Source organism: Megascapheus bottae, chromosome 25 (assembly GCF_031878675.1).
Source record: "Megascapheus bottae isolate mThoBot1 chromosome 25, mThoBot2.hap1, whole genome shotgun sequence".
In the NCBI taxonomy this organism is placed as follows: Eukaryota; Metazoa; Chordata; class Mammalia; order Rodentia; family Geomyidae; genus Megascapheus; species Megascapheus bottae.
The window spans coordinates 16438129-16452196 of NC_143533.1; the positions used below are offsets into that span (position 1 = coordinate 16438129).

Below are 14068 nucleotides of genomic sequence, written 5' to 3' on the forward strand. Positions count from 1 at the left end.
ACTTTGTTCCTTACAAATGCATGTGAGTTCCCCTGAGGAGCGGGGCTTCAGCTTGGTTCTTCAGAGATTAATGCTGTTATCTGTGCATGTAGGTTTGATGAGAAGAGGGCTGTTCAGCAGCTGAGAGCATGTGGTGTCCTGGAAACCATCCGAATCAGTGCAGCAGGCTTCCCCTCCCGGTGAGCCTGCCAGCTTCCATATAAGGGGCCTATTGGGACAGCTTCCTAGTACCTTACGCTCATGTGATTGTCGTTTTATAGGTGGACTTATCAGGAATTTTTCAGCCGTTACCGGGTCCTAATGAAACAAAAGGATGTACTGGGTGACAGAAAGCAAACCTGCAAGAATGTGTTAGAGAAACTCATACTGGTGAGAAAGACTTTTCACTTTCCTTGTCTGGTGCTGCCATTCTGATGTGTAAAAGCCTGGAAAACTTTTGTGTTAGTATCACTAATCCAGATTGTTTTTGTGTGAGATGGGGGTAGTTAGGGGCTGTCTCAGCAATCGAGGTCTTTGGGATGCTAGCACTGATGATGATGATGATGATGATGATGATGATGATGATGATGATGATGGTTCACTATGAGGAAAAAGTGTAACAAGGCCTACACCCAGACTTCAGACACATTCCTTTAGAGTTTGATCATTATGAATAAAATCTTACCTGACTCATTTATTGCAGACGCCAGGCAAAGTGATACATAATTTAAGGGGAAAAAATGAGTCTTAATCTCAAGTGACAAAGTCCATCTTATTGTTTTTGTTTTTGCCAGACTTGAGGCTTGAACTCAGAGCCTGGACATTGTCCTTAAGCTTTCTCAAGGCCAGTGCTCTACTACTTGAGCCACAGCACCACTTCTGGCTTTTTCTGTGTATATGGTAACCAAGGAATAAAACCCAGGGTTTCGTGCATGCTAGACAAGCACTCTACCACTAGGCCACACTCCCAGCGCCAAAGTCCATCTTGTTAGCAATGTATTTTAAAGTTAAGTAAAATGCCTTAAAGATAATGGACACCAGGCACCAGTAGCTCACACGTGTAATCCTAGCCACCTGAGAGTTTGAAGCCAACCTAGGGCAGAAAGCTCTTCAAGACACATCTGGCTTAAATGGTAGACCTGTTTTGGCTTAGAATTTTGATTACATAGTAACCATTGTGTATAAATTTAATTTTTTTTTGGTATGAGAATGGTTAATAATGTACATGTTTCTAGGTAGAGTGAATCATAGCATTCATGTCAACTGTTCAGCTCTGTTTAGGCACAAAAGTCAATGACCATCTAAGTGATTCTATTTTGGGGGGATGTGTTTGAATTTGGATTCTTAAACACATGCATGAAGTTATTCCTTTATTTTTAGGAAACATTCAAGGCAAGAGATAACTGTTAGGAACTTAACTTGAATAAAAATACCTAATTATTTTTATTGTTTTGTTTTTGAACCTTGGTTTCGTATGTGTTTCTTTCTGTCTTATTCTTCAAACTGGTGTTTTTTTCCCCTTCAGCCCATCCATGGGATACACAGCCTGATGTAATGCTTAATGCCTGGGTCAGGGGATGTGTCCATGTCTCCATTCCCTTGAGATATTTAAATACAAATGAGCAAATAAAAGCAGCCTGTAATCCATAGCCAAGTTTTGGCCTTCAGATAATAATTTCAGGTAGACTAATTATGGAAAATAACTACAATTTCTCTAGAATCCTTTCTATTTGCACCTCTGACAGAGGGTCAAAAAATCTTTCTGCCTTAGTTTATTGTGTGTAGCTTAAGTTTTAGCTGAATAGATTCACCCCTTTACTGATTCTTTTGATTGTTTTTTCTTTTTAAATATTATTTTAGTCTTTATTTCTGAAAATAATTTTTTCTCCTTAATATAGGACAAGGACAAATATCAGTTTGGTAAGACAAAGATCTTCTTCCGGGCTGGTCAAGTGGCCTATCTAGAAAAGCTCCGGGCAGACAAACTGAGGGCTGCCTGCATCCGGATTCAGAAAACCATCCGAGGATGGCTGCTGAGGAAGAAGTACCTGCGGATGCAGAGGGCTGCCATTACTGTGCAGAGATACGTGCGGGGCTACCAGGCTAGATGGTAGGTATAAAGTACAGCCAACTCAGGCCTTCAGACCTTTACATTTCATACTTCTCTGTTGAGTGTAAAGAAGGCATGTGTAAGTTGGGTGCTCATACCTGTAATCTTAGCTACTCAGGAGCCTAAGATCTGAGGGTCCTGTTTCAAATCCAGCCTGGACAGGAAAGTCCATAAGACTCATACCTTCAATTAACCAGAAAAATGTTGAGCGTAGAACTGTGGCTCAAGTGGTAGAGCACTAGCCTCGAGCAAAAAAGCCAAGTGGTAGCAGCACCAAAAAAAAAAAAATCATATGTTAATTAGAATGGTCATACACAGGAACTAGTTACTAAAAACTTCATTTAGGGAGCAATTAACATTGTAAAATCTGAAAAAGGATTAGATACTGTTCAGTGTGGTTATATATTAAGACAATATTACTTCAGATGTGCAAATAGACATGAATTATAGACAAAGATCATGTACTCAAATACTCAGGAAAAAGTTGGGCATTAATTGTGGATAGCTATAAGATAGCTCCTGATCTGCGCAGATAGGATTGATGGGTACATCAGTCTGCTATGCAGAGAATAGAAGAGCAGAATAAGGAGCTCAGATGTAGGAAGCATGATCCCTCATTAACTTCTCTCTTTCCAGCAATAAGGCATATCTCCCTTTTCAGAATTAGTGGAGCCTCAGGTGAGATCATGGAAGCAAAAGACATTGAGAAACTACAAATATAAGTAAATATGAATGTTGCTTCATGGTGCACATTGTTAGATTAAGGCAACAGAAGCAGTGGTCATTATGCATAAGACATTGACACTGAGTGTTGCCCTTTTCCGATTGCTACAATACACTGCTCCTTTCTCCGATCAGCTATGCTAAGTTTCTGCGCAGAACCAAGGCAGCCACCATCATTCAGAAGTACTGGCGCATGTATGTGGTCCGCAGGAGGTACAAGATTAGACGAGCTGCTACTATCGTCCTTCAGTCACATTTGCGAGGCTACTTGGCCAGAAACCGCTATCACAAGGTGAGGTGTTATTTTCAACCCCATTCCTTCATTCTATTAACAATCACATTCTGCATCATGCATTGGCCCAAGAGGGTCATTGTAGACATAGGAACCACAGAGAGACTGGCCACCATTGAAACATATTTGTGAGCATTAAATAGTTGCATGCATTTACTCACAAAACAATGTCCAAGGAAGATTTATCTCTCCTTTATCCTCTTGTCTGGATAATTTTTAAAAAGAATTAGCATGAATGTATAATAAAAAACCACAAACTTGTCTGGGTGTGGTGGCTCACATCTATAATCCTAGCCACTCAGGAGGCTGAGATCTGAGAATCAAGGTTCAAAGCCAGCCCAGGCACTAAAGACCATGAGACTCTTATCTCCAGTTACTCACTAGAAAATGGGAAACGGGGCTGTGGTTCAAGGGGTAGGGTGGTAGCTTTGAGCTGAAGAGTTTAGGGACAGTGCCCAGGCCCAGAGTTCATGCCCTATGACCTACCAAAAACAAAACAAAACCCCACAAACTTGGTTGCTTTAAGCAACAGGAATTGTTTCTCTCATTTCTGGGGAGGGTACGAATGCAAAAGTGCTGCACTTTCCACAGAAGCTGCAGTATGGATCCCAGTCCTTGCCTTTTCCAGATCAGTTGCCAGGGACTGCCAGCGTTCCCTGTGCTTATAGCAACATCACTTTCATCTCTGCTCTGTCTCCACATCATCTCAACATGTCTGACTTTTCATGCCCACTTCTTATTATATAAACAATTCTGATACTATTTAGGTCCCGTTTTGGATATTCAAAATAATATCTCCCCATCTCAAGATTCTTAGCATGGTCACCTCTCCATATACCTTTTTTTTTTTCAAATAAATCAGCAATTACGGGTTTGAGCATAAGTGAGTCTCAAATTCATGAGTCTTCTGATCATCAGGAGTGTTGCGATCACAGGCATGAATGACTATGCCCCAGCTTTTTTCTGTTATATCTGGCTCCTCAGCTTAACATGGGTTGGGAATCTGGTCCAGGCTCTCACCTTATTTGTCTTCGCTGCAGATCCTCCGTGAGCACAAAGCAGTTATCATTCAGAAGTGGGTCCGGGGCTGGCTGGCTCGCACACACTACAAGAGGAGCCTGCAAGCCCTCATCTACCTCCAGTGCTGCTTCCGGCGGATGATGGCCAAGCGGGAGCTAAAGAAACTCAAAATTGAGGCTCGCTCTGTGGAGCGCTACAAGAAGCTCCACATTGGCATGGAGAACAAGATCATGCAGCTGCAGCGTAAGGTGGATGAGCAGGTAGGTTTACCCAGGAACCCTAAGAGTGGATCCCTGCAAAAACCCATCAGGACCATTTTAGTGTGGTCTCGCTTGATCTAACCCTTTATAAAGTCTCAGCACAAAGTTAAAGAATGAAAGCTTGAGCATAGAAATGAGAATAAGCTCATCATCATTTGGGATTATCATCATTTGTAGTCACCCTTCAGGTTACAATTCTAAGGAATAAGGCAAAAGTGTGTGTGTGTGTGTGTGTGTGTGTGTGTGTGTGTGTGTGTGTGTGTGTGTTATACACATACAAGTCCTGGGCTTGAACTCTGAGCTAGAATTATAGACAGTAGCCAGCAGCACTCAGCCTTATATTTTATTTTGCCAGTCCTGGGACTTGAACTCAGGGCCTGAGCACTGTCCCTGGGCTTTCTTAAGACTAGAATACTACTACATGAGCCACAGTACCCCACATCCAGCTTATTCTATGTATATGGTACTGAGCAATCAAACCCAGGTCTTTTTGTATGCTGGGCAAGTACTCTACCACTAGGCCAAACTCCTGGCCCCTTTACATGGTTTTTAATAACCCTCTGATTTATTTTCAAGACAAACTATACAATTCCTCTATTTCTAAATTAAGTCACAAAATTGGGCTGGGAATGTAGCTTAGTGGTAGATGCTTGCCTAGCATGCATAAAGCCCTGGGTTTATTCCTCAGTACTACATAAACAGCAAAGTTCGGAAGTGGTGTTATGGCTTACATATAAAGTACTAACCTTGAACAAACAGAAGCCCAGGGACAGTACCCAGGCCCAGAGCTCAAGCCCAGGCTGGCAAAAAGAATAAAATCAAGAATTCACCAGTTTATGGATTATGAGAAAATCACATGTACATTGCATATCATGTAAGACAGTTGGGTTGCATTTTCTTCCAACTATTTCACCAGAAGGCCCTGGTTATGTTATAAATGTTGAGCAGGTGGAAACTAATGTCTATCCCTATCTATTCTTTATGCAAAGGAAATGTGCAAAAGGAGTATTGTAATCGTTTCAGTGCTGCAAATTTAGTTAGGTACTATATCAGGATTGTGATGATATATAGCAAGAGTCTAATTTTTTTACTTAGCTGGTTTGTTTTCTTCATTACTTATTGTTCCTTATGTGTTTGTTTAAAGAATAAAGACTATAAATGTCTCATGGAGAAACTGACCAATCTGGAAGGAGCATATAACTCTGAGACTGAGAAACTACGAAGTGACTTGGAACGTCTTCAGCTAAGTGAGGAGGAGGCTAAGGTTGCCACTGGACGGGTCCTGAGTCTACAGGAAGAAATTGCCAAGCTCCGGAAAGACCTGGAACAAACCCAGTCAGAGAAAAAATCCATTGAAGAACGAGCAGATAGATATAAACAGGAAACTGAGCAGGTAGGAACTGAACTCTTCTATTCCTTGCACAAGTAAATATGCTGTCATCTTGATATGGTATATATAGCTCAACATTCATTTTAATCAGAGGTATAACACAAATATGAGTCAGTTTGGTTTTCATCTCTATAATTCTCAAACATTGCTCCCCCATGAAACAAAATAACTGGGCTGAATAGGAAAAGAGGTTTACTTAGCCCATGGTTCTGGAGGTTGAGAAGTTGAAGAACATGGTGCCAGCATCAGGCTAGGGCTTTGTGCAGTATTAGAACATGGCAGAGGCATCACTGGGCATAGAGCCAGTGTCCCCAAGAAAGAGCACTGTTTCTACCTTCAATAACCCATTCATTCATTAATGGGTTATTCCATTGAAGAGAGTGAAGGCCTCATGGCCCAGTCACAGATAATAGCCCATGAATTTGAGGATCAAGTTTCCAGCATGTGAAATTTGGGGAACAAATTCATACCATAGTATTTATATACTGTTCTTTAAATGTAGTCATTATAGTCCTGGCTGGCCTCAAATCACAATCCTCCTACTGTTGCTTCCCAAGTGTCCCTTTCTTAAGTGGAAAGCCTGCTATAGTTAGAAAGCAAATCAAATAATGAGTAATTAGTACCTGAGGGTGGAAATCCTTCTGGAAACCTACAGTCACATGTTGCAAGTCCACATACCCACACAGTGGTCATAGCCAGGGGGTGCTGTTCAGATAAAGCCACCCCCAGTCCTCTTCCACCCCTGCTAATTTGTTGGAAGAAGCAAGACCCTCAAGTAATGGGGAGATCGTTTCTGAAAGTACCTCAGTAGAAGGCTTACTGGAAAATAGTCATCAAATTCAGAGAAATTCCACTGAGATTACCATCTTTAACAAAGCCAGAGTTGACTGTGTCTGCTGTCACTGTTTGCCAGAATCCTGGTTGACTTTTTCTTTCCTTTTTTTTTCTTCTTCTGGTTCTAGGGCTTAAACTCAGGACCTCATGCTCCACTTAGCTTTTTCTGTTCAATATTGGTGCTCTACCACTTGAACCATGCCTCTACCCCAGCTTTTTACTTGTTAACTGGAGATAGGGTGTTGTGAACTTTTCTGCCTGGGCTGGCTTTGAACCTGAATCCTCATGGTTTTAACCTCTTGAAGAGTGAGGACTACAGCTAGGATTACAGGCATGAGCCACTGGTGCCAAGCTTATATTAGCCATTTTTTACTGAGCAGTTCCAGTGCTTTTGTAAAACATGGGATGAAAGGACTGGTCCTTACAAAAGTCTTCAAAGTAAATGAAAAAGAAATTCTCTTTTTCAAAATAAGTTAGAGGAAGCATGAGAAGGTCTTTCATAAACATTCCAAAGTAATTTCATGCCCATTTCAACCTCCTTAATCTCCCTACTTGGATTATAGGTGCATATGAACTTTGTTCTAGTGTTGAGGTAGTTTCATGGTGTTAAGAATAAATGGTTTCTAGATGCCAGTCATTTGTAGAGTCACCACCCTCCCCATCCTTGTCCTCCAGGGGTGTCTAGTCCAGTGGAGCAGTTTATAGTTCTAAAGAGGCATCTACAAGGTCTCATAGTGGTTTCCAGGAAGGCTATCTGGAGAGACAGCTTTGCCGGATGGCTCAACTTAACTGAGCATGTCTTATAAGGCAGAAGTGATGGCTGCATGGTCTGTATATCTCAGTTCTCTCTTTTCTTTTGATAGCTGGTATCGAATCTGAAGGAAGAAAATAGTTTGCTGAAGCAGGAGAAAGAAGTTCTCAATCACCGCATCGTGGAGCAGGCAAAAGAGATGACTGGTAAGGCTGGTGGGCCCACTTAACTACACACCAACCATCTCCCTCAGCAGCCTATGAGCAGTTACAAGGCTCCCTGAGCTTCGCAAGTTGAGACAATTATCAGTATATTCCCCACACTTAAAAGTAACAAGAACCCAAACATTTTGGTTGAATTAGTTTACTAATAATAACTGGTCTCTCATGTACTAGTATGTTCTCTCAGTTAATGTCATATGCAATCTTTTTTAATTTAAATTTTATCATAAAGGTGATATACAGAGAGGATACATATGTAATCTTGCTTAAAAAATAATTTGTTCTGCATACATGGTTTGTAAGCTATGACTTACAATGTACCTGTTGTTTTGGTAAGAATTCTTAAGCTAATGTATTAGAGATATGTGTGCCTATTTATTTTATTTATTTATATTTTAATTGACAATTATATGTAGTTATAGGGAATAGCATATCATCTCAAACATGTATTTCTATGTAATGATCAATGCCAAAGAGCTAGTCAAGATTCTCCTCAAAATGTTTTCATTTCCATTTTCATTTGTGGGAAACCCTCAGGCTTGTTTTCTGCTTTTTTTTTTTTTTGTGCAGATTCTGAGGCATGAACTGAGGGACTCATGCTTCTACTTAGCTTTTGCTGCCCACCATTGGTGCTTTACCACTTGAGCCATCAGGCAAGTGGTAGAGCTTGTTTGGTGGGGCTAATTGGAGATTAGAGCCTCCTGAGTGGCAAGCATTACAGGCATGAGCCACTATTACCTGGTTCATGGAGTATTAAAAATGGGGGCCAGAACCCTCTTCCCTTTCCCGTCAGATCTGAATGCTGGTCTTGGTGGTCATAATAGAGGGAAAAATAATAGGGAAGCTTACTCAGAACAGTGTATTGCAGTCTGGCGTAGCATGCATGGTGGGCTTGTTTCTAACAGCAATAAAAAAAATTAAATTAAAAAAAATAGGGGCCAGGAGTTTGGCCTGGTGGTAGAGTGCTTGCCTAGCATGCATGAAGACCTGGGTTTGATTCCTCGGTACCACATATGTAGAAAAAGCTGGAAATGGTGCTGTGGTTCAAGTGGTAGAACCTTAGCCTTGAGAAAGATCAAGGACAGTGCTGAGGCCCTGATTTCAAGCCCCAGGACTGCCCCGCCACAAAAAAAGACAAAAATGTCCTAACAATTTAGGATGAGATATCAAAACTGTAATGGGACCTGATTAGTAATGAGGAAATCGAGGAGAAGTGCCTGTGGATGGGAGGGTTAATGAGGTCATTTGTTAGAATAGTCATATTAGTTTGTGTTTGTCAATATTCTGCAGAGAGACAGAACCACTAAAATACTAAGCATAGATTAAAAAAAATGTAGATATAACTGGGCACAAATGACTAGTACCAATCTATAATTCCAGATACTCAGGAATCTGAGGTGTGAGGATCATGATTTGAAGCCAGCCTAAGCAGGAAAGCCTGTGAGACTCCTATGTCCAGTTAACTACCAAAAAATAGGAAGTGGAGATGTAGCTGAAGTGGTAATGTGCCAGCCTTGAGCAAAATAAAAATAGCTCAAGAATAGTACCTAGGCCCTGAGTTCAAGCCCTTGGACCAACACACAAATATATATATATATATATATATATATATATATATATATATATATATATGAAATGTACATTTGTATGTAGGTATGTGGGAGGCCATTTATTTCTGGGGATATTCATTCATTCATGACACGTGAAAGCAGCACTAGGGAAGCACTGTGATAGGCTTGGCAGTATCACTTGTGACATGGTGCTTGCCTGATGGAAGTACAAAACACAGAAATGTTGAAGCAGGAAGAGAAAATGGACGCACATCCACAGACTGTGAGAGTAAAGAGTGTGGTGATGGGAAGCTTATTGTTACAAAATGACTGGTTCAGCCAGGGACCAATGGCTCACATCTGTAATTCTAGCTACTCAGGAGGCTGAGATCTGAGGATCAGAGTTCAAAGCCAGCCTGGGAAGGAAAGTCGGTGAGACTCTTAATCTCTAATAAACTATTCAAGAAAAGCTGAAAGTAGCACTGTGGCTCAAGTGGTAGAGTTTTAATCTTGAGCGCAGAGAGGCTCAGGGACAGAGCCCAGGCCTGGAGTTCAAGCCCCAGGACCGGGGAAAAACAAAACATGGCTACTTGGCTCATGGAGTTAAAATATAGAGCCAGCACAAGAGGCTTTTTTAATTTGTACTCCCTTCCACTAAAAATGAATCTGTGAGACCACATCCCAGCCCAGAGCAATCCAAGCACTGGAGTTGGGGAAGACAGAATAGTGGGGGGCAGGGGGAAGGAGTTTGGATGGAAAAGTTAGGGTTCCCCAAGCAGCTCATGGGAGCTAGCGAAGAAATAGATAACAGAGATGACTAAGCATGAGCACTGTATCTAGTTAGCAAAAGAGGAGGAGGAGACTGAGAGCGCCATGTACTTAATGATAGCTAGGAAATGGAGAAACAGACAAGCTCTGGAGAGTTGGCTTCACTCCCTTGGGAAATGTCTCTGCCTTGTTCTATGTGTGCCATTGTTGGAACTTGTGCTCTGCTTAGCTTTGGTGCTCAAGGCTCCCACTCTACCAGTTGGAGCCACAGCTCTACTTCCAGCATTTTGGTGGTCAGTTGGAGGTAAGGGGCTTGTGGATTTGTCAGCCCAGGCTGGCTTAAAACCATGATCCACAGACCACAGACTCATAAGTAGGATTATAAACATGAGCCACCAGCACCTGGCTGTCTCTGACTTCTCCTTTGGGGGTCACATTTTGCTTTCTCTGCATTCAGTGGATATTCTTATACTAAAAGTAAAACCCACGTACAAAACAAAAAGTTTTGCGGGAGCCGTCTTGTAGAAAACCACCTTTGCTCTGCAAATCCCCTTTTTTCTTTCTTTTTAGAAACTATGGAGAAGAAGTTAGTAGAAGAAACGAAACAACTGGAACTTGATCTGAATGACGAGCGGCTAAGGTATCAGAACCTTCTGAATGAGTTCAGTCGCCTGGAAGAGCGATATGATGACCTTAAGGAAGAGATGACCTTGATGGTGGTGAGCCCAGCACTATCTGGGGGCGGGGGCAGAGGAAAGAGTTAGGGTCTCACTCTGTAGCCCAAGCTGGATGTGAATTTGCACTCCTCCAGCTTTCTCCTTTTGAGTGGGATTACAGGCGTGTGTCACTATACCCAGGTTTTGCTTTTTTTTGTTTTAACTTTGAGAGGCAAAATTTCAGATTTAAACAAAAATAAATAGAATAGTACTATGAACCTGCATATATTCCACATGTATCTATCACCCAGTTCCAAAACTTGCAACACTTCCTGCTTCATTTTCTACCTCATGCCATACATTGAATTATATTATTTTAAATTTGAAGTGGATGTAGCTCAACTGGTAGAATACCAGATTTGAATGAAGAAGCTAAGCAAAAGTATAAAGGCCTGAGCTGAAGCCCCAGTATCAGTACAAAACGACTATGATGATGATGATGATGATGATGATGATGATGATGATGATAAAGATAAAGATAAAGAATAAGCAGGCACCAGCGGCTCATGCCTATAATCCTAGCTACTCAGGAGGCTGAGATCTGAGGAGCACAGTATGAAGCCAGCCCAGGCAAGAAAGTCTGTGAGACTTATCTCCAAATAACAAAAAATCCAGAAGTAGAGCAGTGGTTCAAGTGCTAGAACGCTGACATTGAGTGCAAATCTTGGGGACAGTGCCCACGCCCTGAGTTCAAGTCCCAGGACTTAAGAACTATTTCTAAGTAGTTCAATAAAGTCAAATACTTTGAAGGTTGATTGAAGCATAAAGTCAATCCAGCAGGACTTTGTTTTCTACTTGAAATGACTTAATGGAAACTTTGCATATACCACAAATATTTAATATTAATGAGTATTTCTTCCAGTGGGTTCTACTATAATTTCCAAGATAAACTCCTATAGTAAGAAATTCAGCCTCTCTGTAATAGTTTATCTTTTCCCTTTCAAAGGCTCTTCTGTACCTCAGGCAGGCTAGCTCTTGCCCTCCTCAGTCTCCCTGTCCTGCTATCAGGAGCTCTCTTGTCCCCGGCACGTATCAGCCGGGAGGTGACCTAAGGGTTTGAAGGTCCAGAATACTCTGAAATCATCTTCCATAGAAAGAAGTTAATTTAGTATCTATGGAATAAGAATTGTTGTTTTTTTAACTTATTATTTTCTTTCTGAATCTGCTTGTCAGAGTTCTTTAAAAGGTAACACAAAAGGAATTATTCTCACCCTGCTGATGAGAAAACCTAGTCTAAAAGAGGTTGCAAAGCTAATATACATACTGATTATTGGAGGCCTGTTTGGAAGTTTGTTTCCAACCCCGCCAATTCACCTTAACTGATAGATGATGAAGAGAACTTTGATGTCTGCCATAACTCTAACAAGGTGTCTGCCTTCCTTCGTGTCCTTGCTGCATTTGGTCCTATAGAAGCCTTTCCTCCTAGCTTGGGGCTGGTGGTTCAGGCCTGTAACCATAGCTACTCAGGAGGCTGAGATAGGAGGAATGTGGCTCAAAGCCAGTCTGGGCAGGAAAATATGTCAGACTTTTATTTCTAATTAATCAGCAAAAAGCCAGAAGTAGAGCATACTCCTGAGTAAAAAAAAACTAAGGGACAGTGCTTAGGACCTGAGTTCAAGCCCCAGTAATCCCTAGTGCTCACAGAGAAGAGAGAAAAAAAGGGAGGGAGGGAAAAGGAAAGGAGGGGGGAAGAGGGGAAGGGGAGGGGAAAGAAACCTTTCCTCCTTTGTCTCTGTCTTTCTTGATTTTTCTCTAGAATCCTTTTTCTCTCCTTCAGTATCTTGGTCTCCACAGATCCATTCTTGATTCTATTTACTCAATAACCATGCCATCCTTTCTGGTTCATTGGTTACAGTTAGAGCTAAGTTCTGTACCCCACTGGGTAATTTCAAGGCCACTAGTTACTTGGAATGTTAGTACGTACTTGCATTGGAAAAGAAATGACTGAGGTCAGATGACTGTGCTAATCAGTCAGCCAAACTAAACCCATACTTTCCTTCTACTAAATGTCATAGGTGCTGTAATCAATAGCGTAAGCCTTGTAAATCACAGAAAGTAAAATGAGAAATGTATGTATCAGGGACATGTTGCTCTCTGAGCATATTCTAGAGGTTCTGGAGTGCTCTGTGGCCTGTTTAGTCAACAAGGTAAGCATCTCTCTAGAAAAAGCCCTTCTGTGGTGACCATTCTGCTACCAGTTAATCCGGCTCTCTCTCCTACTCAGCAAGTCTTGCTTGTCACTCACTGTATCTGTCACCTGTGACCTTCTCTGTTGCCTATGGGGTCAGAGGATAGCCAACTAGCTCTCACATGCTAGTTGCCAATTTCATTATTGTATTTTGCTCAATCCTGTATATTTGGCTCAATCCTGTAATCTTAGATACTCAGGAGGCTGAGATACAAGGAACACATGTCAAAGCCAGCAGGAGTAGATAAATCTGAGGACTTTACCTCTGCTTAGCAAAAAGGTATAAGTGGAGGTGTGGCTCAAGTAGTAGAGTGCCAACCTTGAGAGGAAAAGATAAAGTCGATTCATATCTTCAGGTGTTCATTGTGTAATGATAAACACCTATGGGCTAAATAAATTATGGCTTTTTTTTTCAGTGCTAAAGCTTGAACTCAGTGCCTCATGGATATTAAGCAAATACTTTACTATTAAGGGAATCTCCAGCCTTTACTCATTTTTTAATAATGCTGATTAAAAAAGATCTTTGTCTTAGTGTTTAGCTAACACAACAACTTTATTAAAAATCGCCATTTCATACAACTGTACTTTGGCCTTAAATTAAGAAGTAAGAGGTACTCTTTTTTTTTTTTTAACGGGGCTGGGGTCTAGGAAGTCCTGGGACTTGAACTCAGGGCCTGGGCACTGTCCCCAAGCTTCTTTTGCTCAAGGCTAGCACTGTACTACTTGAGCCACCGTGCCACATTTGGCTTTTTCTGTTTATGTAGTACGGAGATATTAAGCCTGGGGCTTCATGCATGCTGAGCAAGCACTCTACCACTAAGCCACACTCCCAGTCCAATCAGATACTCTCAAATAGAGTAATTCTGCCTCTGAGTTTATGTCTGATCATTCTCCCTATCAGTGTACATTTACTTTTGGATTATTTTAGAGGTTCTAAGGTTTGTGTCATTTCTTTATTTTTTTTGCCGGTTCTGGGCTTGAGCTCAGGACCTGAGCACTGTCATTGGACTTTCTCAAGGCTAGAGCTCTACCACTTGAGCCTCAGCAGCACTTCCAGGTTTTTTCTATGTATGTGTGCCGAGGAATCGAACCCGAGACTTTGTGCATACTAAGGAAGCACTCTACCACTAGGCCAAACTTCTGGCCCCTTGTGTCATTTCGTTTAACAATACTGGGGCTTAAACTCAGGAGGCCTTACATTTTTGCTTAGCTTTTTTTTATTATTAATATTAACATTGATTTTTACATTGTATTTCAAATGTCATA

The 14068-nt window shown here is 41.4% G+C and overlaps 1 protein-coding gene and 1 non-coding gene across 5 annotated transcripts in view; both read left to right on the plus strand.

Moving 5' to 3' along the window:
- The window catches only part of Myo5a (myosin VA), a 110350-nt gene that overhangs the window by 55679 nt on the left and 40603 nt on the right, over nt 1-14068 (plus strand). For all 4 annotated transcript variants that reach the window (XM_090358392.1, XM_090358393.1, XM_090358394.1 and 1 more), the window contains exons 17-24: nt 93-179; nt 261-369; nt 1878-2089; nt 2948-3104; nt 4145-4384; nt 5529-5777; nt 7472-7565; nt 10469-10617. In XM_090358392.1, the coding sequence (XP_090214518.1) occupies nt 93-179; nt 261-369; nt 1878-2089; nt 2948-3104; nt 4145-4384; nt 5529-5777; nt 7472-7565; nt 10469-10617 (1297 nt within the window). The remainder of the gene's footprint in view (nt 1-92; nt 180-260; nt 370-1877; nt 2090-2947; nt 3105-4144; nt 4385-5528; nt 5778-7471; nt 7566-10468; nt 10618-14068) is intronic.
- On the plus strand, nt 8351-8487 carry LOC150046463 (small nucleolar RNA SNORA61). Its single transcript, XR_016532656.1, has one exon. It is a non-coding gene; the product is annotated as a small nucleolar RNA SNORA61 (small nucleolar RNA).